Genomic DNA, 25,841 nt, shown 5'->3' with positions numbered 1-25,841 from the left:
GATCTTTTCTGACAACAGGCAGTGGACTGCAAATTAGCTGGAAGTGAGGCCCCTAGTGGCCATGCCTTTATTTTTCAGGTGGATGCAGGTATATTTTTCAAATGAAATGCGTTATAAATTTGCTAGTTACACTATTCTCTAGTACATGAAATTGTGTAAAAATTGCAGTGACCCTCTAAGGCTGGTGTCACACACAGGCTCTTGTGGCAGTTTTTTGACCCACACCAGAAGGGGTTTTAAGGAATTGAGAAATATAAAGGAAGGACTTCTACTTCTGGCTGTGTGTGACATCACCCTTAGGGAGAGTTCACATCACCATTATTGTTCTGTTCTTCTGATCTATCCATTTATTTATTTTTGGATCCAGTTTTTTCTTTATTTTTCTGTTCCTCTGATGGATCAGAAGAGCGTAACAATAACGGTGATGTGAACTCTCCCTTATAATGAATCGGTCCGGTTTCCATGAGGTTTACTATGCTATGCAGGTGTGAACACAGCATTAGTAAATGCTTTTATTCCCTGTAAAGTCACAGTTCTGAAGCATCGTTTCTTAGAAATTTGTGTTGTGCTGTTCCTCTGTCATCCCTCCTGTAAATGTTTGAATGCACTGACAACTTAGGGCGGGTTCGCACTGGCTTTACAGAATTCTGTTATACTTTCAGTAATAACGGAATTTTAGGATGGAATGCTAAATGGAAGCCATGAAAGGGTTTCTGTCATCAGAATTAACCCTGTTAAACTAGCTGTCATGTATCTCGCTGTTTTGTATTCAGCACAGTGAGTGAAGGACACTCGTCCTTCACTCACTGCGCCGAACACTTAATGGGACGGAACAGGCGCGAGATACATGGCAGACACAGCCGGCAGGAGGAGACCAAGGCTGCCTGGCCCTGTCAATCAAGCGCAGCGGGGCGCGTCCAGAGGTGGGAGAACGGAGCTTCTAGTAGGAGCAGGAACAACGCGCCCCCTGCTCCTAGAGGCTAATTAGCATGTTATAAAAGTTAGATTTGTGATGTAACAGGGGCATAGATAAAAGTAGGAATAGGCTGGTTAGGTTCAGCTGACATTAGCACATCACTAATGTCAGCAAGTTTAATAGGGTTAATTCTGGTGACAGAAACCTTTTAAGAGGGATTCCATTTTGCTCAGTCCTAATACATGTCTATGGGGACACATAATGGTTCTGTTTCTTTCCGTGGGAAAGGAAATGATGAAAAAAATAGCCCTGTCCTGTATTATGATGGAGAAAAACGGCAAGCCTTCCATTTTTGCATTCTGTCCTAAAAGTCTGTTTTATTCTGTTATAACAGAATTGCACAACGCGAATGCGAACCCGTCAGCACAGCATGTCCTTACTCTGTTCAATAATGATTAAAGTATAACTCCTCCAATACTCCTTTTTTTTTTTTTGGAGTATTGGATTGTGGTGATTAATATCACCTTGGTGGCCCTATTTCAACTTTTCACTGTGTATTCAATTACCCGTTAAAGGGATTCTGTCACCAAGTTTTAGGCTATAGAGATACGGACATGCACGGCTAGATCGCTGCTAGCATGTCCGCTATATACCTGTATAGGGCTGTGTGCTTTTATTTTCTTTAAAAAAGGATTTTAGAGATATGTAAATTAGTCTTGTAAGGTGCCCAAGGGTCTGTAGGAACCTTCCTGGTGCCCAGCCACACCCGCCTGTGAAGGAGCCCAGCACCGCCTACGTCCTCCGAATCTCCTTTCGTCACCGATAGATTGCCGTAATCTTGAGATGCGCGAGCTCGCGCATGCGCAGTTTCTTCCCTGAAGCTGATGCCAGCACAGGGAAGGAACACTATACTGCACTGCACATGCGCGAGCTCACGGCAATCTATCGGTGACGAAAGGAGAAGATTCGGAGGACGTAGGCGGTGCTGGGCTCCTTCACAGGCGGGCGTGGCTGGGCACCAGGAAGGTTCCTACAGACCCTTGGGCACCTTACAAGACTAATTTACATATCTCTAAAATCCTTTTTTAAAGAAAATAAAAGCACACAGCCCTATAGGACATGTATATTGCGGACATGCTAGCGGCGATCTAGCCGTGCATGTCTGCAGCTCTATAGCCTAAAACTTGGTGACAAAATCCATTTAATTCCACAGTTTTGTTCCCTGTACTGCCTACTTTTACCTGTGCTTAAAATAGGGTTGCTAGGCATGGTCTGTCTCTCTGTTGAAGGACGCAGAAGCAGGCTGCGTGCAGGCTCGCATTACTGACAGCCAGGGACTGTAAGTAAATGATTAAAGCCAGGTCCTCCCCAGCAGCTGATAATAGTGCCTGGGCTGTGTGCACTTCTCCCTGTCCCTGCGCTTGGCAGACGCTCCCTCACTGAGCAGAGATGGAGAATGCAGAGTTGGTGCAGCGCAGAGCAGGGAAGGGAGATCTGCCGTCTGCTCAGTGTATAAATGAAAGCAACTTGTGGTAAGAGGACCCCTTTGTGCTGCAGGAGATTAACCCTTTAGGGGGAGGGCTCTGGTTACTGACACTTTTGGGGGGCTATTGTTACTGGCTAGTGAGGGCAGGCGGGATTAGCCTCAGGGTGAGGGCAGTGGCGGCCATCTTAACTGAATAGTGAAATTGCAGTTTTATGCAGACTGGTTGATAAGGGCTGAATCTTATTAAATATGGGGTAAGTCAGTCTAATAGTAACTGATTCTGGAATATCATGTTATTAGTAACTACATATATGAAAATTGAAATTAGGGTCTAAATGTGACAGTTATCCTTTAAACCAGCTACTGATGAGGGAATGGTAACTCCCAGTTGTCAATTTATTTGTACTTTTCCAGGAGGAATTACAGAGGAGATGGCTCGTTTTTTTTAGTTTATTTTCTTTCCATTTGAGGCGGTTGAGTGTGTATAGGACGTCACCCATGGATTTCTGGTGCCTTTAGTCATAGAATGTCTTACTAAAATCTGGATTGCCTGTAATAGAGATATATAGATGCTGTCCTTTGAGTTTACAGATAAGACACTTTAAGCTCGGAAGAACAAAGCTTTGTCGTCTTATGCTGATATGACGTATAATGCTGACATGAAGCATGCGCACGTGAAGAGACGTAAATCTTTATAATGAATTACATAAGTACCATGCTGAAACCACTTCTGCTGCTTCTTTTGCATCCCAAAGCATAAACTTAAATCGTCTCAGAAGGACAAGGTGCGCCAGTTTATGGCATTTACCCAGGCTGGGGAAAGGACTGCAATATACTGTTTAACACAGAATGACTGGAAACTAGAACTGGCAACAGACAACTACTTCCAGAATACAGCCTTGTACTGCAAAGAGTCAATGAAAAGTACAGTAGACAAAAAGAAGCTAGAGCAATTGTATAATCGCTACAAAGGTAAGGAGCACCCGTTACTTATCTGTTCTTATCAGGGTGGGAGGGAGCGGGCACTCATCTCCTAGCCCCAGGATCGGACCCCCACCAATCATCAGTGAGGAGGTGCACCATGCACTCAGAAGCATCTCTAGGGTGTTTTGATCGGACCCCTTGGGCCATCAGCCCCTGTCAGCGCCATTAGGTATTAGGATGTGATAGACTGGAACACTTGATGAACACTAGAAGTGTAACTTGTAAGTTTATAGACAGCTTGAAGCAATTTCCGCTAGATGTTGGGAATAGATGAACCGTCAGTCTTTGTAAGTCTGCCCCATTGTCTTTAAAGGGAGTCTGTCAGCTACTTTGAGTGTTTTAGACCGCTCATATGATGATTTAGCACCGTTGCCCAAAATAAAAATAGTACCTGTATTGGGTCTTTCACTTGTCCACAAAAGGGGGGGGGGTGGAACCTTTAGCACGATATGCAAATTAGGGCTGCAAATTTTCAAGGTGCAGTTTTATGGCTGGAAGTGCCCAGGACCCTCTCTGATGTGCCCAGATAACCGCTCCCCTTGGATTCCTTTGGCCGCCCTCCTCTCCTTATTCATCCTCCTCCTCTGGTTTAGATCTCACGAGAGCACCATGCTAACATCAGTGGCTCTGCCCATAGTGGGCAGAGCAGTGCACATGCGCGGGCCCAGCAGTGACCAGCACTTTCGTGAGATCTAAACCAGAGGAGGAGCATGAACAAGGACAGGAGTGTGGGCCAAGGGAAGCGGTTATGTGGGCACACAAGTGAAAGAAACAATACAGGTACTATTTTTATGTTGGGCAACGGTGCTAAATCATCATATGAGCGGTCTAAAACACTAAAAGTAGCTGACAGACTCCCTTTACCAGTAAATGTAGGTTTAGTAACGGAACTAAAAAAAAATACCCAGGAAATTAGCAGGTAAATCCATATCTGTGATATCATTATTCATTTGTCTCTTGTCAAAGGCCCTGTTCACAGTGGCAGCAAGTACTTCTGTTTCTGGTGAATCTGACACATTCATTCTTTACGTATTTAAACGGAAGTCTAAGGCTGGGTTCACACGGGCGTTGCGGGTGACGTGCGGTAAAAGATGCGGGTGCATTGCAGGAAAATGCGTGATTTCTCCCCGCGAGTGCAAAGCGTTTTAAAGGGTTTTGCACGCGCGTGAGAAAAATTGTCATGTTTGGTACCCAGACCCGAACCCGGACTTCTTCACAGAAGTTTGGGTTAGGTGTAGTGTAGATTTGATTATTTTCCCTTATAAGCATGTTATAAATAATAGCATTCTTAATACAGAATGCTTAGTAAAATAGGGATGGAGGGGTTAAAAAAAAAAAATCTAAAATAATTTAACTCACCTCATCCACTTGTTCGCGCAGCCCGACTTCTCTTCTTTGATGCCCAGGAGGAAAAGGACCTGTGGTGACGTCACTGCGCTCATCACATGGTCTGTGACATGATCCATCACCATGGTGATGGATCATGTGACGGACCATATAATGAGCGCAGTGACGTCACCACAGGTCCTTTTCCTCCCAGGTCATCAAAGAAGAGAAGCCGGGCTGTGCGAACAAGTGGATGAGGTGAGTTAAATTATTTTAGATTTTTTTTCAACCCCTCCATCCCTATTGTACTATGTATTCTGTATTAAGAATGCTATTATTTTCCCTTATAACCATGTTATAAGGGAAAATAATAATGATCGGGTCCCCATCCCGATCGTCTCCTAGCAACCATGCGTGAAAATCGCACCGCATCCGCACTTGCGGGCCTGCGTTTGGGGCCTGCGTTGCGTGAAAAACGCACAAAATAGAATGCATTCACCTCACGCATTGCACCCGTGTGAAAGGGTCCTAAGGCCCAGTTTACTCAAAGTTTTTGGGGGCTGATTTTGGAGCGTTTCTGCCTCAAAATCTGCTCCTAAAAATGGCCTCAAAACATCCTCCCATTCATTTCAGTTAGAAGCAGCTGCTCCAGTAACCTTTGTATTGAAGTCAACACCCATTGGTTAAAAAAAAATAATGCATCAAAAACTGCATGAAAAATGCGCTGAAAAAGAAACATGCGTGGATTCCACGCAGATTTTTTTTTCCAGCGTGTTTTCAAAATCCGTTGTGTGAACAGTTCCTTAGGGAAAACGCACCTAAATCCGCACGATTTATTGCAGTTTAGTGCATTTTTTACGCATTTTTTGTTGCAGATTTTCTGTATGTTAACAACCCCATTGAAGTCTTTGGGGAAAACCACTTTGCAGAAGCTGCGGAATCGCACAAACAATTGACAGGCTGCAGATTTTAAAATCCTCACAACAGGTCAATTTCTGCGCCTAAGAAAAAAGACAGGGAACATAAGATTTTTCTAATCTCATACACTTTGCTGGTACTGTATAAAACTGCGGGTTTTTCTGCACATAAATTCGCACGGGAAAAACTGCGTAATCTGCATCGCGTGCATCCACCCTTAGGGTGCCTTCAGGAGTAGCAGAATATATTTACGGAAAAATCCACATCATAAATAGTTCCCTATATACGGTATTTCTGTGGAGTTTAAATTTGTCGCTGCGTCTGGAAAACACAATATGATGTGGATTTTCAATGGGAACTCAGAATCCACAAAGAAATCCACGGGAACCCGAAAATAGACACATGCAGATTACAGTGCAGATTTTTAATCCATACTTTTATAGTTGTCATTGACTTTAACAGTTAGTGTTATTTTTTCGGGTAGTGTTGTAGTACTTTTCTGCATGTCACAAGCAAAAGAAACCAGAAACCAACTGATGACTCAAAAATCTTATAAAAAGAGATTCCGTGCGAGCGGCCCAGCAGTGACGAGCACTGTCCACTACAAGGTTGAGCTTCCGGAGATGTGTGTGTGTGTGTGTGTGTGTATGTATGTGTGTATATATAATATACACACACACAACCCCTTTAAAATTAATCAAGTAGCTAACCCCTTTAGTTTTTCAGTTTTACCTTTTTCTTTTTTTTTTCACAAGTTGGAACAAGTTGTATTTTTTAAAGAGACCATTAAATTTATCATATCTTTATGGAGTTCACTGTACCACTGACATGTTACCTTTATTCTGGGGGTCAGTATGATTACAACAGTACCAATCATATACAGTTTTTCTTAGGGTACTTTCACACTTGCGGCAGGACGGATCCGAAAGTCGGACATGCAGGACTTTTTAGTCCGGCGGCTCTCGCCGTGTTTCGCTGGAGCTCCGCCCCCGTCCCCATTTGCGCCAGAGCTCCGCCCCCGTCCCCATTATAGTCAATGGGGACGGAACGGCGGCAGGACGGATCTGACATGGTGAACAGCCTGTCGGATCCGTCCGGCCGCAAGTGTGAAAGTAGCCTTACAGTTTACTACTTTAAAAAGAAAAATGTAAAACTGAAAAATACACAATTTATTGTGTATTGCACATTGTGCAACCCATATTTTTATATATCCATCTACAGAGCTGTGGCTTGTTTTTACAGGGTGAGCTCTAGTACATAGTGGTACCTTTTTGCGGTACATATGACTTTTTGATCACTTTTTGTTCTCTGTGCATACAGAGATACCTGTCAATCACTGATAGAACCATCTCTTTGACTTCAAAGCTCAGAGCAGGAATTTAAATGTATGAGATACAAGTTTTACCGAATCTTCACACCAATCTATATATCAACCTGCGCTATATCCTGCTGCCTGCAGCTCACACCATGTACAATGTGACAGGTTCCCTTTAATTCACAGTTTATAATGGCAGGCTTGGTAGTCAATTGGCCCCCGGCAATTTCACCAGAGGGAGCACCTTCCCTCTAACTGCACGGATGCCACTGTCACTACGGATTGCTGCATCTGAAGGGTTAAATGATCAGGATCGAACTTATCTCCAATCTGTACACAGACAGCAGCCTCCACGTATGGATTGGCCTCAGCTCCTAAGCCTCCTCTATACTCCCCTTCCACCATTACGGTGTAAATATTCGGCAAATGTCACTACATGGTTAAAGGGGTATATGAGACTAGACAAAATGATCTGCTTTTTCTCCCAGGAACAACCTCTAGCCCCAGTTTGTTTATGGACCATGTCTGGTATTGCTGCTCAGCTTTATTCAAGTGTGGCATGTTCTGTGGGGAGAAATGTGAATTATTCTTTCTAATCTTATACATCAGAAATGTTTGTGACATTGTGTATATAGCCACGCCAGGAGTAGGTGGACCTCCATATCATATTTTATCATACAAATCACCATTAAAGGGATTGCCTGAGATAATTTAACATCTCAGACAACCTCTACAATATCTTAAAACAAAAAATCATATACTCGCCCCTTACTCCAGCGCCAATCTCTGCTGCTGTCCTCCATTACTCCCTCTGCTCTTTCTCTGCCTGGATATGGCACGTGACTGCTTCAGCCGATCACTGTCCTCAGTGGCCTACGCCTAATGACAGTGATTGGCTGCAGTGGTCAGGTGCCAAATCCAGGCGTCTCACTGTGCACGACGCTGTGACTGAGCATATGGTGTTTTTTTTATTTCAAGACATTCTAGGGGTTGTCCGAGAGTTTTAATTATCTCGGGAAAGGCAAAAAAAGACAGTACCAAGCTTTTAACGGGGTTGTCCAGTTTCAAAAGAAAACCAGACTCAGAGGATCGACCTGTAATAAAGAATTGATTACTTACCTGACAGATCCCACACCTGCAGCGGTGACCAACGGGACCACTGCAGCCAATCACTGGCCTCATTGGTAGCCTCCATGTGGGATCTGTCGGTTAAGAATTTATCTGTTCTTTATTACAGGCTGATCCCCTAAATTTTCTTGTTCCCTCTTAAAACTGAACATCCCCTTTAAACTTGTTAAAGTGCTTTTCTGGGACTTCCTTTTTTGAGGATTGGCCATCAGTATTTGATCGTGGTCATCTAACTTCCTGGACCTCCACTGATCGACACATTTAAAGGTTGGCAGCATTTTAGCAAGCATCGCTTGCAAGCTCTTCTTGTATATACAGGTCAAAGAACAGTCCATCATTATTTCCATAACTCCCCTTAAGGCTCCATTCAAACGTTCGTATAATGGGTCCGCATCTGTTCCGCAAATGGCGGAACTTGTGCGGACCCATTCATTCTCTATGCGGACGGAATGGATGCAGAGAGCACACTGTGAACACTGTAATTGCGGACAAGAATAGGCAGTTCTATAGGGGGAGCCGGCCGGGTGTATTGCGGATCCGCAATGCACTACAGATGTCTGAATTGACCCTTATTCTATACTGCAGGGCCACAGCTGCATGCAGGGACAGGGTTTACTAGAAGGCTGCTTTATGGGTAACATAACTACATTGCTTTCTGTGTATGTATTTCATGATCAGAGCAGCCCTGCGGACAAGTCGAAAGACAATTGGGGTCATTTATCAAACTGGTGTAAAGTAGAACTGGCTTAGTTGTCCATTGCAACCAATTGGATTCCACCTTACGTTTTGGACAGCTCCTTTGGAAAATGAAAGGTGGAATCTGATTGGTTGCTATGGGCAACTAAGCCAGTTCTACTTTACACCAGTTTGATAAATGACCCCAAATATGTATTATCTGCCATATCTTTTAGGTTAGCCTTATAAAACTATTTTACTTGCTTTTTTTCTCAATTCTAGATCCTCAAGATGAAAATAAAATAGGAATAGATGGAATCCAGTTGTTCTGCGATGACTTGCATTTGGATCCAGCGAGTACCAGTGTGTTGGTCATCGCATGGAAGCTCAGAGCTGCTACACAATGTGAATTTAGTAAAAAAGAATTCATAGACGGCATGACAGAACTTGGGTGTGTATTATGGTGTAGTGCTATCTGTTAATGCAGTGCTCACTGTGTTGTCCTAGTGGTAATCTAGTTGTCACCCTTTCACCTATCGCCAACAGTAAAGCGCTAATATTAAATACGTTTTATACAAATCTAGAATGAAATGGGTTGGCCAGGTTCTAGTCAATAATGTTTCCGGGACACCACAGGTTTCTGCAGCATCCCAGCTCTCTAAAGTAGCTCGAGGAGAGGTATTCACCCATCAATCATTACATTAAAGCAAGCAGGGTTACTCACCTGGGTTTGAGGGTTTACAGACATTGGCTGACGCATATTGACAGGGTTGTGGCCGACGCATCCGGCAGCCTTGAAGGAGTTGTACAGGATTTTTTTTATTCAACCCCCTCCCCACCCGCCAAGAGATACATGTGAAGAAATCTTTACTTACCTGCTCTCCGCCACTTCTTTCCAGCTTCCTGGTTGTTTCCAGTGTGGTTCTATCAACTTGTATACAGACAGGCTCACCTGCACTGCTACAGTCCATGATTGGTCTCAGTGGTGATGTGTCCCCCAAGCGGGTTGTCACTGGTAGGTCACAGGTGACTTGGAGACATGTTAATGCCAAGGATAGTCATTGGCTCATAAGATTTTGTAGGTGTAGCTGTTGATAGATTGGCTGGAAGTCCAGTGAAGACACGGAGCCGTCACAGAGTGATGGAGAGCGAGTAAATATACTACTTTTTCATGGGTACCTTCAGGTGGGGGGGGGGGGGTGGATCTTATATAAATAAATAAAAAATCCTCAATCCTTTAGGCCAAGTTCAGTCATTTGGTCAGTTATTGTGAGCGAAAACCAGTATTGAAGCCTTCACAGAGATGAGGCATAATGGAAAGATTTGTGCAATAACTGATGGAAATAACTGACGTGTGAACTTGACCTTTAACTACTGACACGTGAAGTGAATAACATTGTTCATCTTAAGACAATGGCGCCTGTCAAGGAGTGGGATAAATGTGAAGTCTAAGCAGCTTTCATAAGGTCCACATTGTAGTATCTAGACAACGGGGTCAGGGCATCGCCAAAACGTGTTCCCAGAGGTAGTAATGACCCAGAGTAGACGATGAGGATAGCCAGTAAATTAATGCATAAGGCTAGCCTGTCTGGTCCAATCCCACAGATATCAGAATACACAGTGTGTCACAGCTTGTTGTATATGGGGCTGCAGTGCCCATGCTGACCCACTAAAAAAGCATACAATCAACACTTTGGCATAAAAATGTGCTATAGAGCAGTGCAACATGACAGCCTGGTCTGTCGAGCCACATGGACAGCAAATATGTGGCCACAGGATGAGAAAGGCGCTCATAGGGTAAATAGGTAAAGATGAAACAGCGTTCTTCAATTTAAGATAAGTATGTGCTGCTCACCTGTTTAGGTTGCACCGATTGGGTGCAACCGTGATGAAGGTCCGCTGGATTAGCTAGGTGTCAGGTTGGAGCTGCCGCGTCCAAAGGAACCAAAGGGCGAGGGCCAAGTCGCCACTTCGTTGAATACTAGAAATACTGACAGTGCCTGTCACGACCTATGTGGTCTGGCAAGCTGGTGGACGTAAGGCGCAAATCACAACAGATTTTGACAAGTACGGGTTTATTGAGAGACAACGCGTTTCGGGGTGCGCATGACCCCTTTATCAAGTCTGGTGTGCTGCAGGTGCAGCTGGATGTTTGCTGTTTGTTTAATGCTCCCCGGTCACTTTTCCTGACAATGTACAATGCTTTGCCAGAGATGAAATAGATGTAGCTGAAGCGCTGTGGCTTTTCTATTGTACTTGGTTAGGCAATGCTGTTGCGGTGGTGAGGCTGATGTAGCTGGGGTATTGAGACCCGGCTACTGCACGTGGTGCGTGCTGTAAGGACACAGGGAGCCACATGGATGGCACACCTCTTCATGGCAGCATTATTCACTAATGGCAGTATAATGCTTCCTACCATACTGCAAAAATTGTTCAGCATTGGCTTGAGGAACATTACAAAGTGTTGACCCCAAATTCCCCAGATCTCATCCAGTCCAGCATGTGTGGGTAGTCGTGCTGGAAAAACACGTCTGAGCCGCGGAGGTTCCACCTTACAACTAAGAGACCTGCTGCTAATGTCTTGGGTGCCAGAGGTCACAGGACAGTCAGATGCGGGGAATCTGTACACTATTGAGCCAGTAGTTCTAATGTTGTTTGTGGCTGATCATTTTATATCAGGGAAATGCCCATGGGCAGAGGGGCAGTCTTCATACTTAGACAGTTTTTTCTGTATGCATGCCGTACAGAGCTCTGCAAAACATTATCTCTACCAGACAGATCTACTGTGTATGCGTGTGCCTGTGTTGGGAGATTAATGCACACAAAATAAAGCGCTATCATCATCTTTGCAGACATTGTGGGGGAGGGAATAACGCACTCGGATAGAAATGTTAGGGCATTGCTCCCAACTGGCCTTTTTCAGAAGGATAATTTTTACCCACAACAGGGGTTTCCCAGGAATGTCCCTGCCAGATTGCAGCACTTCCTTGGCCTTGCTAGTCTGACAGATTTATCGCCATTTGAGCATTTATGGGACCAGTTGGGATGCCAGCATCGGCAACCTATATGTGTGCAGGGTCTACAGGCCAGAAAATGTGCTGCCGGATACCACACTGAACCTGTATGCCTCCATGCCCAACCGTATCTCATCTTGTATCCAGGATAGATTTGGCCTAACCGTCCATTTGGACAGTTTTCCTTAATAAACTTATCCTCTCCCTCTAATAATTGTAATTACTCACATATATCATCATTACAATCACACATTCCAACAGCTCGTTCTTGGTGCGTTATTTATTTTTGTCTGTATACTGGTGTTTTACTGGCGGTACGCCCATGTTGAATAGCGTGATCTTCCAGCCAGTGATACATGCTGCAGATCAGTAGTGTCCGTATATATTCAGATCCGTTTTATTTTATTTTTTTTATAAGCACTCCAATCCAAGGTGAATCTCAGTACATTGAAACAAAGCAAGCAGGTCCACTTCACCACTCTTTGCCATTAAAAGTACATTTATTTTAATCTTTGTTCAGGCTCCATGATGAGTTTTTAGACCATAAGAATAGCAGCTCTACTGTATATTATGATGCACAATTGTCCTTTTATTACGGTACCCCAGTTCTACAATAGTTTTCAGATCGGTTATCCCGCTGGACCACTCCAAGGGATGTTTCCATTAATTTCTTATGTCACATACTACCAAAAAAGCGTGGGGGGGTTTCTGAATCTCATTTTTTGAAGACCCTCCATGTATTCTACTTCCTGTCCTGGCTCTTTAACTTCCTCTTTAGTTGGACGTTTAGCATAGCAGATAGTTTCTCTTAGGGCTGCACGATAAATCGAAAAAGTAATCGAATCGCGATAATCGGCAAATGCGATATGGCGATTTGGCCGACCGGAAAATGCCGCGATTATTTAAGGGGCCCTGGGCACATAACTGCCTTTTGCGTGTAAAGTGTTTTACTAGTGTGTGTGGGTGAAACAATCTCTCTCCTAACAGGTCCGACCTCTGTACTCACTCTGAATGCAATGCTCTGCAGCGAGCGGCAGCGAGGTGGCGGCCGGCGCGTGACTGACGTCACTTAGTAACGCTCCTCCCACTTCAGGAAGCAGGAGCGTTACTAAGTGACGTCAGGCGCCGGCCGGCCAGCTCGTGTAAAGTGTTTTACTAGTGTGTGTGTGTGTGGGGGTGAAACAATCTCTCCCCTAACAGGTCCGGCCTCTGTACTCACTCTGAATGCAATGCTCTGCAGCAAGCGGAAGCGAGGTGGCCGGCCGGCGCGTGACTGACGTCACTTAGTAACGCTCCTCCCACTTCAGGAAGCAGGAGCGTTACTAAGTGACGTCAGTGAGTACAGAGGCCGGACCTGTTAGGAAAGAGAGTGTTTCACCCCCCCCCCCCCCCCCCCCCCCCACACACACACACACACACACACACACACACACACACACACACACACACACACACACACACTAGTATAACACTTTACACACAAAGGGCAGTTATGTGCCCAGTTTAGGACACATGAGGGGGACCAGCATAAGATGCTATATGTCTTAAGCTGGCCCCCCTCATGGCCCTATGTGTCCTCCACACATCCCCTATAACAGTGCCATCAACAGGTCCCCCATAAGTGTCCTCCACAGGTCCCCCATAAGTGTCCTCCACAGGTCCCCCATAAGTGTCCTCCACAGGTCCCCCATAAGTGTCCTCCACAGGTCCCCCATAAGTGTCCTCCACAGGTCCCCCATAAGTGTCCTCCACAGGTCCCCCATAAGTGTCCTCCACAGGTCCCCCATAAGTGTCCTCCACAGGTCCCCCATAAGTGTCCTCCACAGGTCCCCCATAAGTGTCCTCCACAGGTCCCCCATAAGTGTCCTCCACAGGTCCCCCATAAGTGTCCTCCACAGGTCCCCCATAAGTGTCCTCCACAGGTCCCCCATAAGTGTCCTCCACAGGTCCCCCATAAGTGTCCTCCACAGGTCCCCCATAAGTGTCCTCCACAGGTCCCCCATAAGTGTCCTCCACAGGTCCCCCATAAGTGTCCTCCACAGGTCCCCCATAAGTGTCCTCCACAGGTCCCCCATAAGTGTCCTCCACAGGTCCCCCATAAGTGTCCTCCACAGGTCCCCCATAAGTGTCCTCCACAGGTCCCCCATAAGTGTCCTCCACAGGTCCCCCATAAGTGTCCTCCACAGGTCCCCCATAAGTGTCCTCCACAGGTCCCCCATAAGTGTCCTCCACAGGTCCCCCATAAGTGTCCTCCACAGGTCCCCCATAAGTGTCCTCCACAGGTCCCCATAAGTGTCCTCCACAGGTCCCCCATAAGTGTCCTCCACAGGTCCCCCATAAGTGTCCTCCACAGGTCCCCCATAAACAGCGCCCTCCACAGGTCCCCCATAAACAGCGCCCTCCACAGGTCCCCCATAAACAGCGCCCTCCACAGGTCCCCCATAAACAGCGCCCTCCACAGGTCCCCCATAAACAGCTGCCCTCCACAGGTCCCCCATAAGTGTCCTCCACAGGTCCCCCATAAGTGTCCTCCACAGGTCCCCCATAAGTGTCCTCCACAGGTCCCCCATAAGTGTCCTCCACAGGTCCCCCATAAGTGTCCTCCACAGGTCCCCCATAAGTGTCCTCCACAGGTCCCCCATAAGTGTCCTCCACAGGTCCCCCATAAGTGTCCTCCACAGGTCCCCCATAAGTGTCCTCCACAGGTCCCCCATAAGTGTCCTCCACAGGTCCCCCATAAGTGTCCTCCACAGGTCCCCCATAAGTGTCCTCCACAGGTCCCCCATAAGTGTCCTCCACAGGTCCCCCATAAGTGTCCTCCACAGGTCCCCCATAAGTGTCCTCCACAGGTCCCCCATAAGTGTCCTCCACAGGTCCCCCATAAGTGTCCTCCACAGGTCCCCCATAAGTGTCCTCCACAGGTCCCCCATAAGTGTCCTCCACAGGTCCCCCATAAGTGTCCTCCACAGGTCCCCCATAAGTGTCCTCCACAGGTCCCCCATAAGTGTCCTCCACAGGTCCCCCATAAGTGTCCTCCACAGGTCCCCCATAAGTGTCCTCCACAGGTCCCCCATAAACAGCGCCCTCCACAGGTCCCCCATAAACAGCGCCCTCCACAGGTCCCCCATAAACAGCGCCCTCCACAGGTCCCCCATAAACAGCGTCCTCCACAGATCCCCCATATAACAGCGTCCTCCACAGATCCCCCATATAACAGCGTCCTCCACAGATCCCCCATATAACAGCGTCCTCCACAGATCCCCCATATAACAGCGTCCTCCACAGATCCCCCATATAACAGCGTCCTCCACAGATCCCCCACAACACAGCGTCCTCCACAGATCCCCCACAACACAGCGTCCTCCACAGATCCCCCACAACACAGCGTCCTCCACAGATCCCCCACAACACAGCGTCCTCCACAGATCCCCCACAACACAGCGTCCTCCACAGATCCCCCACAACACAGCGTCCTCCACAGATCCCCCACAACACAGCGTCCTCCACAGATCCCCCACAACACGGCGTCCTCCACAGATCCCCCACAACACGGCGTCCTCCACAGATCCCCCACAACACGGCGTCCTCCACAGATCCCCCACAACACGGCGTCCTCCACAGATCCCCCACAACACGGCGTCCTCCACAGATCCCCCACAACACGGCGTCCTCCACAGATCCCCCACAACACAGCGTCCTCCACAGATCCCCCACAACACAGCGTCCTCCACAGATCCCCCACAACACAGCGTCCTCCACAGATCCCCCACAACACAGCGTCCTCCACAGATCCCCCACAACACAGCGTCCTCCACAGATCCCCCACAACACAGCGTCCTCCACAGATCCCCCACAACACAGGGTCCTCCACAGATCCCCCACAACACAGGGTCCTCCACAGATCCCCCACAACACAGGGTCCTCCACAGATCCCCCACAACACAGGGTCCTCCACAGATCCCCCACAACACAGGGTCCTCCACAGATCCCCCACAACACAGGGTCCTCCACAGATCCCCCACAACACAGGGTCCTCCACAGATCCCCCACAACACAGGGTCCTCCACAGATCCCCCACAACACAGGGTCCTCCACAGATCCCCCACAACACAGGGTCCTCCACAGATCCCCCACAACACAGGGTCCTCCACAGATCCCCCACAACACAGGGTCCTCCACAGATCCCCCACAACACAGGGTCCTCCACAGATCCCCCACAACACAGGGTCCTCCACAGATCCCCCACAACACAGGGTCCTCCACAGATCCCCCACAACACAGGGTCCTCCACAGATCCCCCACAACACAGGGTCCTCCACAGATCCCCCACAACACAGGGTCCTCCACAGATCCCCCACAACACAGGGTCCTCCACAGATCCCCCACAACACAGGGTCCTCCACAGATCCCCCACAACACAGGGTCCTCCACAGATCCCCCACAACACAGGGTCCTCCACAGATCCCCCACAACACAGCGTCCTCCACAGATCCCCCACAACACAGCGCCCTCCACAGATCCCCCATATAACAGCGCCCTCCACAGATCCCCCACAACACAGCGTCATCCACAGATCCCCCATAACTATGTCATACCCAGCCGCGTCAGCGGCTCATATGGGAAAATCCAAGCAAATAGACCTCTAGCACAATTCCTTTAAAATATCGCATCGCATATCGTTATCGCAATTTTTAGGGCCCTAATCGCAATCGCACAAAATTCCCATATCGTGCAGCCCTTGACTTTTTCGGTCCGAGCATCACTGTGACCAGAGAAAACCCCATGTAGGGACTCGGAGCATGCTCTTCCGTGGGCATCTTCATCTGTCCGGGCCTGTCAAGAAACTAATAGAGCTGTCATACTGTTATTCCAGTTGTGCATGTACTAGTATAATGAGAAGTAACACAGGCCCCTGACAGCAGCACTAAATTGACAGTGCATTACTTGTCTATATAGGAGGATTTATAATTTATGTTGACTGCTACAAAAGGACAACTCTGATAGTACTGCCTCCAGTGCATACGTACAGTTTAAGGGGCCAGGCATTGGAACTGTGAGGAGGCCTGGCCCTGTCAGTCTCGCCTGGAGAGAGAGTGCCAACACAGTGACAGAAGTAAACGCTGCTCCGTGGGCAATGGCTCATTATAATCACCATTATCATCTCTAGCAGACAGTTTGCCTGGTTTAATTGGGTTGATTGTGATGATAGGTAAACTTAAAAGAAATACCCCTTTCTCATCGAAGTGTCCCTTTAAAGTGGTTGACTGGTAGCTTTAGCAGAAATTGTCTAGTAGCAGTTGAAATCAAGTGGTTATAAAAGGCAAAAGACTTGAATGTCTTCCTATTTCTTTTCCATTTGCAGGTGCGACAGTACAGACAAGCTAAGGGCCCAGCTTCCTAGACTAGAACAAGAGCTCAAAGACCCTCTCAAGTTTAAAGACTTCTATCAGTTTACATTTAATTTTGCAAAAAATCCTGGACAAAAAGGGCTTGGTAGGTATAAAGAAAACAACATTCTGCAGATGAAGGCTGTAGGAGGAAATACTGTTGACAATAAAAAAAAAAACATTTAAAGGGATTCTGTCACCAGGATTAACGATATGTAGATATTTATATGTGCCCATTAGTCTTCATGAGGTGCGCAGGGAGCCGGCACATGCGCAGTGGACAAGTTGAAGCCGGTGCCAGTAGTCCGCACAGGCGCAGACTACAGTGTCCACTGCGCCTGCGCGAGACTACGGAGCAGAGATTACATGACGTCAGGATAGTGCAGTGAATAAATTAAGTGGTAGGCGGTGCTGGGCTCCGGATTGATGGGTGCGGCTGGGCTCCAGGAGATCGTGGGACAACCCCTTGGGCTCCTGACAGAGGTGATTTACATATAAATAAGATCGCTTTTTTTTTTTATAAGAATATAAGGCACACAGAGCATAAACAGAGGGGTCATTGTAAACACTGCATGAAGACTAATGGGAACATATAAATATCTACATATCGTTAATCCTGGTGACAGAATCCCTTTAAAAACCTGTTTTAGGGCTCATGCGCACAAACTTGCTGCTTTTTTTTTTTTCCCTTGTCTATTCCAGGTTTTTTGCGGCCCGTAGTCAGAACCACTCACTTCAATGGGGCTGCAAAAAAACGAACGTGATTTTTTTTTTTTCGGAACTAATCCACCAACATTCATGTAGGACGGTGCATAGTTCTACATGGGAAAAATGATTTCTATGTTCAAATATGTGGGAAATCTTTATTCATACTGCTGACTGCAGCATTAGTACAATGTAATGTAGTCCCAGCTCATTAATTCCAGTGGGGGACACACGGCTAAAGCTGCTGTGTAGAGTACTCCTCTAGTTACTGCACATGCAATATTTCACGGTTGACAAGGTATTTATATGATTCTATGTGGAAGTATGTTTATATCTATTCTGCCGCACCCTGTGATTAACTATATTCTCCTTTCTTGATGTGTTTTCAGATTTAGATATGGCAATTGCATACTGGAATTTAGTATTGTCGGGAAGGTTCAAATTTCTAGAACTCTGGAATACATTTTTGTTGGTAAGCGTCGCTGATCTTCACAAAGTTTCACAGGTCATAATGAGATAAATTGAGGTTCCAGTACTATAATACTTTACACAGTGGCAGATCTAAAGCTGGCCATATTTGCGGACCATTAGCAGATCCAGCTAAATGTGCTGACAATCTCATTATACACATAAGTGTCCATACACAGACTGCTCATTCAGCCAACAGCTCTTCCCAGCCCCCCCTCTAGTCATACAAATGCAACATTCTTGATCATTACTGGGTTGTTGACAGATACCTAATGGAATCCTTAAAGGATAACTGTCACACTTAGACCCTAATTTCAATTTTCATATATGTAGTTGCTAATAACATGATATTCCAGAATCAGTTACTATTAGACTGACTTACCCCATATTTAATAAGATTGAGCCCTTAGCAACCAGTCTGCATAAAACTGCAATCTCACTATTCAGTTAAGATGGCCGCCACTGCCCTCCCCCTGAGGCTAATCCTGCCTGCCCTCACTAGCCAGTAACAATAGTCCCCCAAAAGTGTCAGTAACCACAGCCCTCCCCCTAAAGGGTTAATCTCCTGCAGCACAAAGGGGTCCTCTTACCACATGTTGCTTTCATTTATACACTGAGCAGACGGCAGATCTCCCTTCCCTGGTCTGCGCTGCTTCAACCCTGCATTCTCCAGCTCTGCTGAGTGAGGGAGCGTCTGCCAAGCGCAGGGACAGGGAGAAGTGCACACAGCCCAGGCACTGTTATCAGCTGCTGGGGAGGACCTGGCTTTAATCATTTACTTACAGTCCCTGGCTGTCAGTAATCTGACCTTGCACGCTGTGTGCTTCTGAGTCCTCCGTCCTTCAACACATAGACGAACCTGCATAGCAACCTGATTTTAAGCACAGGTAAAAGTAGGCAGTACAGGGAACAAAACTGTGGAATTAAGGGGTAATTGAGTACACAGTGAAAAGTTGAAATAGGGCCACCAAGGAGATATTAATCACCACAATCCAATACTCAAAAAAAAAAAAAAAAAGACAGTTCTACTTTAAGATCAGGGGTACTCCAATAATATTTGTTATGATCCACTTACCTGGGTCTGCCTTCGGATAAAGGTCCACACGAAAAATCTGAGTGTCACCATCAGTAGCATGCTGCAGCAGTTTTTATTTTTTTTACAATAAGCTATGCCTCTATTCACGCCTAATCCTCTTTGTGCCCCCACACAGCAATAGTGACCCCTTGGTGCCTCCCCACACAGTAACATGCACCAACACAGTAATAATGTCCCCTTACTGCCACCTCAGACAGTAATTATGCCCTTTTAGTGCATCTACATAGTGTTATCCTCCTTAGTGCCTCCCCACACAGTATGATACCCCCTGCAGTATATTGCTCCTAAGTGCCCCTTCACAGTAGGATGTCCTCCAAGTGACTCAACACAGTATTCGACTGGTTCTGCACCCTGAAGACATGCAAAGGTCCAGACAGCTTGTCTTCTCAGTCCGGGGTCCGCTTGTTGAGTATCCCTGCTTTAGATCATGTTGGTGCTAAAATGAGTGAGGTGTACAGGCTTTTCTGTGAAGACAACCTTGTGATTCTGGTCTTTAACAACATGTGGGCTCATTAGTCTCAGATGCTTCACCATTTGGGAATTTGGAAGAGTTGGGGTACACATTTAGTATGTTGACCAAACTACTTGATTTTAGTTGGAACAGCCTAGTAATTTGTATGAAGGTGTCCTGACACTCCTCCAGTGACATATGTTAGGAGAAAGAAGCATCAACCATGGTGGATTCTAATATGCCTTTCTCCTACTGGTGATTAGCTCCTGCCCATACAACTTTCCTGTTGTAGAACCCAGTATATTAAATATTCCCTCCAAACACAGAGCTTACTAGAAAACGCCAGCATATGTTTGTATCAGACTTGTGCCATATTTATTACCTAGGAAGACTTCACATACAGTCCTAAACTAGGGATATTTATATCATCTCTGTTCCCATGTTTTAGGAGCACCATAAGAGGTCAATCCCAAAAGACACGTGGAACCTACTATTGGATTTTGGTAACATAATTGCAGATGACATGTCCAACTATGATGAAGAAGGTATTGACTTTAATGTTTTATTCTACGTCGTGAATTCCTCTTCTCACTCCCAACAGTATTTTACAATATTAGATTTATCATATTTTTGGAGCATAATCAACAACTAAAAGTTTTTGCTTTATGATAAAATGATACTAGTGAAATTAATTAGCACATTTATAGTATACCCACAGGACTACTGTTGCTACTTTCTAAGTTGTTCTGTGTTTCAATCCCTCAACATTTTTAAGATCCTTGTTTGCTGTTGGGTAATGGAAACATTGTTTGCCCGGGACTCCAGGCTTATGTTTTATTTTTTGGTTGCCAAATAAAAAATCTGCATTATTATATGTAAGTATTTACACTTGACAATGGACTGATCGGTGAAAGTTTTTGCCTCAGACTGTGGACTGACCGCGGCATGTACACTAGACCGTGGACTGATTGGGCGGTAGTGTTTACTGCAGATTGTGGACTGACCGATGGCACTGCTTACACTAAACTATGGACTGAGCGACCGCCTTGTTTAGTGTAGACTGTGAATTTACGGCAGCAACATCTACACTGAGCCTACACAGATACTTTGTGACCAAAGATCACAGTGAAGAGCTGTCTCAAGTGCCAGTAATGAAAGTGAATGGGGTCACCTTTTGACAAAGTCTGTGTCTATAACTTGTCACATCTGCTGGGAGTTTCACAACGCCATATAGCAGCCGTTCTTCCAAAAAAAATGCAGACTCACTAATCCACCTTTCATTTTAGATTAATTTGTTTAGTTTTTTGAATTCTTATCCAGCATACACACAACATGTGGGACGCTGAGTCTAGCATAGTCTGTGTTTCCTCCCCGCAGCGCAACGTTTCAGCTTACTCCACCCCCTTACGAACGATAATTGAGATTTTCCACCCATTTCCCTTTTGTGCCTTGTGTCATCATCTTTTGTCTGGTTTCTTTTTTGCTCCTTATTATTGGCGTGGGTCATTGATATGTTTCCACTGTGTTTATAGAACTGTATATTTTAAGGATGATTTCTTCTATTTTCTTAAATTGAATGTTTTTGTGCATATGTTGAGTTGTTCAATGATGAAGAAACTACATATTTCTTGTTTGATAGTTTTATTGTACTACTTATGTACTGTAATACCACAAAATGCAATAATATAAAATAAAAACTACAGCTCACCCTTCAAAGAACAAGCCCTCAACTAGCACCATCAATAGGAAGTTATGAATGCCAGAATACTACGGTCAACATAACAAAAACTATAAACCTAAATTTGGTATTGCTGTTATTGTATTGACCCTAAAACTAGTTTGTTCTGTTTATCACACAGTAAATGCTGTAAAACCTCAACCCAAACAATAAAGGAATGCCTTTTCTCCCACGCAACCCTACAAATATTTTGGTCTCCCCATTACACTGTATGGTACATTCAGTGGTGTTATTGAAAAGTACATTTTGTCCAACAAGCACTGATACATGAAAGAAAAAGGACTGAGCATTGAATATACACGTAAAACACACTGCTGTACACAAGTTTGGATTTAATAAAAATGTGTTTTTTTTTCCTTTCAGGGGCATGGCCTGTTCTTATAGATGATTTTGTGGAGTATGCAAGACCATTAGTGACGAGTGGAAAGCGTAAACCTCTTTAACCATAGACTTAAAAAGAACTAGTGATGCTTTTTGCCATTTCATTAGATAATGAAGACTGTTTTTGGCCAATAACTGAGCGGCAGTCACCTGGACACATGGACATGGAAAATGCTACTGTCTGACTTCTGCCTTGGAACATTGTGGTGGACAGCCCTTGGACAAGACAAGAAATGGATGAACTTACTGGCAGTGGGAGCACTGGCTGTTGTAGGATGCTGGCTTCATATCTTATATTGGTTGTATCATATAGGATGTAGAGATTGCATGATTTTATACTTTGGATCTATTGAAATAGAGGCCATTTTATTAAAGGAAATGAGAGGAAAAAGACAATTAAAAGCATGCCATTCAGTTTACGAGCCAGAATAAACACCAGCAGTTACCGAACAGCTGTATTATATTGTATCTATATAAAAAGCAGTATTTGTGTTATAAATTAAATCTTTAATGGAACCTTACATGGTATTTTGTATCTTATTATCCTTCATACACTTCAGCTAATAGACTTGATAGCTCAAGTTGTGGTTTAAGACCTGCCACATGATGTGCTGTCCACAAAATTGCGGAACAGATGAGGAGACAGATATACGGTCGTCTGAATTAGCCCTAAGGAGGAGATAATCTGCAGCCAAATCCTCTTGGGGGCATGATGAATCAGATATGTTAAAACCCCAGATGTCCCATCCTTGTTTTCACAGCAGCAAATTAGACTGTTAGGCCATAAGAAGTAAGTAAATGGGAATCACTGCTATTAAAGTGTAACTGCCATTTCAGTACCAAAAATGAAATTCCTAACATATGTGATGCTAAAGGGAAGATATTCATGAAGCTTTATTTTTCAGTCAACTTCACATTTCTTATGTCTGTATTCAGCCCTTAGCAACCCTATTTCTCTGTGCCTCTATTTCAGCATTTTCCTAAAATGGCCCCTGCTGCACTTCCTGTGGTGATCTTTGCCATGTCCTTGAGGCCATCGTGTATTTCCCTCACTTCCCATAACCCCTTGCTCTCCTCACATGAACTAGCAGACGAGCAAGACCAATCAAAATGCAGATAACATCTCCCACTACCCCACAGCAGTGTGTATCCTCTCACTTGCAACTAACCAGAGACAGACAAAACCAATCAGAATGCAGATAACTTTCCCACTACCCCAGAGCGGTGTGTATCCTCTCACATACAACTAACCAGAGAGAGATAAGATCAATCAGAATGCATATAACTTCGCCCACTACCCCAGAGCAGTGTGTATCCTCTCACATGCAGCTAACCAGAGACAGACACGACCAATCAGAATGCAGATAACTTCCCCCACTACCCCAGAGCAGTGTGTATCCTCACATACAGCTAACCATAGACAAGCCCCGCAATTACATGAAATCATTAAGCATTTGTTTTAGCCTCTTCATAGTCATAATAAAAGCGTTTTTTTTATGAACCATTTTGGGTTATATATAGTGTATTAAATAACTTTAATTATTTTATTTTTAGGGGAAAGATAAAAAAAAATGCAATTTTTTACATTATTTTGAGGAATTTTTTTATGGCGTTCACTGTGTGGTAAAAATAATGTCATTTTATTATGTCGGTCACTACACTGATGATAATGTCACATTTTTATTTTTCCTATTCTTTTCTCTCCCCCTGCACTCTGTCAGCTCATTCTCGTCCACACTGACGGGGGGGGGGGGGGGGGGATGCTTTAGCTGCTCATATTTCTGGATTGGTACCAGCTTAAGTTATGGCCTTTGTATTGTCTGAAAGATGACATTCCAAGTTAAGAATTACAGCAATATGTTCAGTACAGGGGAAGATATCACGGATAGAAATCGAGATGCACTGAATGAAGCTGAAAGTGAAAGTAAAAAAAAACGGGTTTTACAGGCGACTATTCCCAACTCGATTGCTTGGACTTTAGCTGTCATTCTGTTCTTGTATGAAAGCCTGGAATGTCAAACAAGACCAGTTGCATGCTTCTAGCTGCTACTATTCAGGAGAAAGCAGCCCTCCCCCCTCCACTTTCTGCTGGAGCCCAGGCACTCAGGGCTGTGCTCTGCCCGTCTCTTGTTTATATCAGAGAGGAGATGCCTGCCCATGACAACGCTGTAAGAAGAGGCCTGCTCAGTGTGAAAGTGACACCCATTTCTGGGTGTTATGAGGTGAAACTGAAAATGATTAAATTATAAAGCACAAATAGGTAAGGCTGTTACCAGCCTGCATTTGTGGGAGGGGCGTCTGGTCATTTATACCCCTCGTTACCTTCCAGCCAGGCGCCCGAGCATCACGCATCACTGCGGTATCGCGCTCCCTCTTCCGACCAGTGTCTTTACTTCCGGTAATACTGTGCTCACGTGCCGCCGACGTCCGCATCGCCACACGCCAGCCTGCCAGGTAATCGGGGCTCAGCTGGCCCCGCTCCAGCTGTGTCTCACGCCCAGCCTGGTCTCTAGCCCCTGGAGTGCGGGGTTGAGATGCCGCTCTCCCCCAGTATGTTCCGCCCACGGAATGACAGGCGGCTGGGTTGGGGGAGCGGCATCCTAGCTTTGTGTCCTGCCGGTCACATGCCGGCTCAGGATGTGTGTCATGAATGAATAAAATGCTCATTTAGTTATACTGCCATACCGATTCCTAAATCCATCTGGAAACCAATTATGCTCCTAGGGCTTCCAGCACAGGAGGTGTTGGCAATTCTGGTTTTATGATGCAGGTAGTACTCCTGTTTTTCAGGGGGGGGCGCAGCTTCATTTGTGCTCCCCAACCCCTCCAGCAGATTACCTGCGGGCTAAAAACACCGGCCCTCAATGCATGTGCCCGTTTAAACTCAGAGCAGCTATACATAGACTGTTCTAATTTAAAAAAATATATATATATACCAGAATTAAAATATTACAGCATCATAATACCAGAATTTGCGGTTTAGGTGCAGGGGATGATTTCACTTTACTGTTTTAAGACAGCGGGTTTTCGCTTTCTGTCTCAATTTGCTTCTGTCTTGTGTCAATGTGCCTGGATCGCCCAGGTTGTCAATGTGCCTGGATCGGCCATGTTGTCAATGTTCCTGGATCGCCCAGGGTGTCTGTGTCTCCTGGATCGCCCAGGGTGTCTGTGTCTCCTGGACGCCCAGGGTCTCAATGTGCCTGGATCGCCCAGGGTGTCGGTGTCTCCTGGATCGCCCAGGGTGTCTGTGTCTCCTGGATCGCCCAGGGTCTCAATGTGCCTGGATCGCCCAGGGTGTCTGTGTCTCCTGGATCGCCCAGGGTCTCAATGTGCCTGGATCGCCCAGGGTGTCTGTGTCTCCTGGATCGCCCAGGGTCTCAATGTGCCTGGATCGCCCAGGGTGTCTGTGTCTCCTGGTTCTCCAGGGGGCTCGTATATTTTCTTTTAATTCTGACGTCGTGTTGTTCCTCCCTTTAGATTGGCTTTTAGTTTTACGTTTTCCTACGTTTCGGCCAGGCAATTCTGAGGCGCTCTCTGGTAAGACAGCGGGTTTTCGCTTTCTGTCTCAATTTGCTTCTGTCTCCTGGTCTTTCTGTTTTTCTGGGTCCCTGGATCACCCAGGTTGTCAATGTTCCTGGATCGCCCAGGTTGTCAATGTTCCTGGATCGCCCAGGTTGTCAATGTTCGTGGATCGCCCAGGTTGTCAATGTTCCTGGATCGCCCAGGTTGTCAATGTTCCTGGATCGCCCAGGTTGTCAATGTTCCTGGATCGCCCAGGTTGTCAATGTTCCTGGATCGCCCAGGTTGTCAATGTTCCTGGATCGCCCAGGTTGTCAATGTTCCTGGATCGCCC

At 45.8% G+C, this 25,841-nt stretch overlaps 1 protein-coding gene across 1 annotated transcript; it reads left to right on the top strand.

Moving 5' to 3' along the window:
* The first annotated feature begins 2,685 nt into the window (after positions 1 to 2,685).
* Positions 2,686 to 22,509, top strand: DCUN1D2 (defective in cullin neddylation 1 domain containing 2). The gene is made up of 6 exons (XM_044287371.1): positions 2,686 to 3,374; positions 9,031 to 9,199; positions 17,125 to 17,255; positions 18,244 to 18,326; positions 20,318 to 20,414; positions 21,971 to 22,509. The coding sequence occupies exons 1-6, from the start codon at positions 3,200 to 3,202 to the stop codon at positions 22,048 to 22,050; spliced, it is 735 nt and encodes a 244-aa protein (XP_044143306.1). The 5' UTR covers positions 2,686 to 3,199; the 3' UTR covers positions 22,051 to 22,509.
* The last annotated feature ends 3,332 nt before the right edge of the window (positions 22,510 to 25,841 follow it).

This window comes from Bufo gargarizans, chromosome 3 (assembly GCF_014858855.1).
Source record: "Bufo gargarizans isolate SCDJY-AF-19 chromosome 3, ASM1485885v1, whole genome shotgun sequence".
Taxonomy (NCBI): domain Eukaryota; kingdom Metazoa; phylum Chordata; class Amphibia; order Anura; family Bufonidae; genus Bufo; species Bufo gargarizans.
Note: the sequence above shows the minus strand (reverse complement) of the source record. Positions and strands in the feature narration are given on the sequence as shown.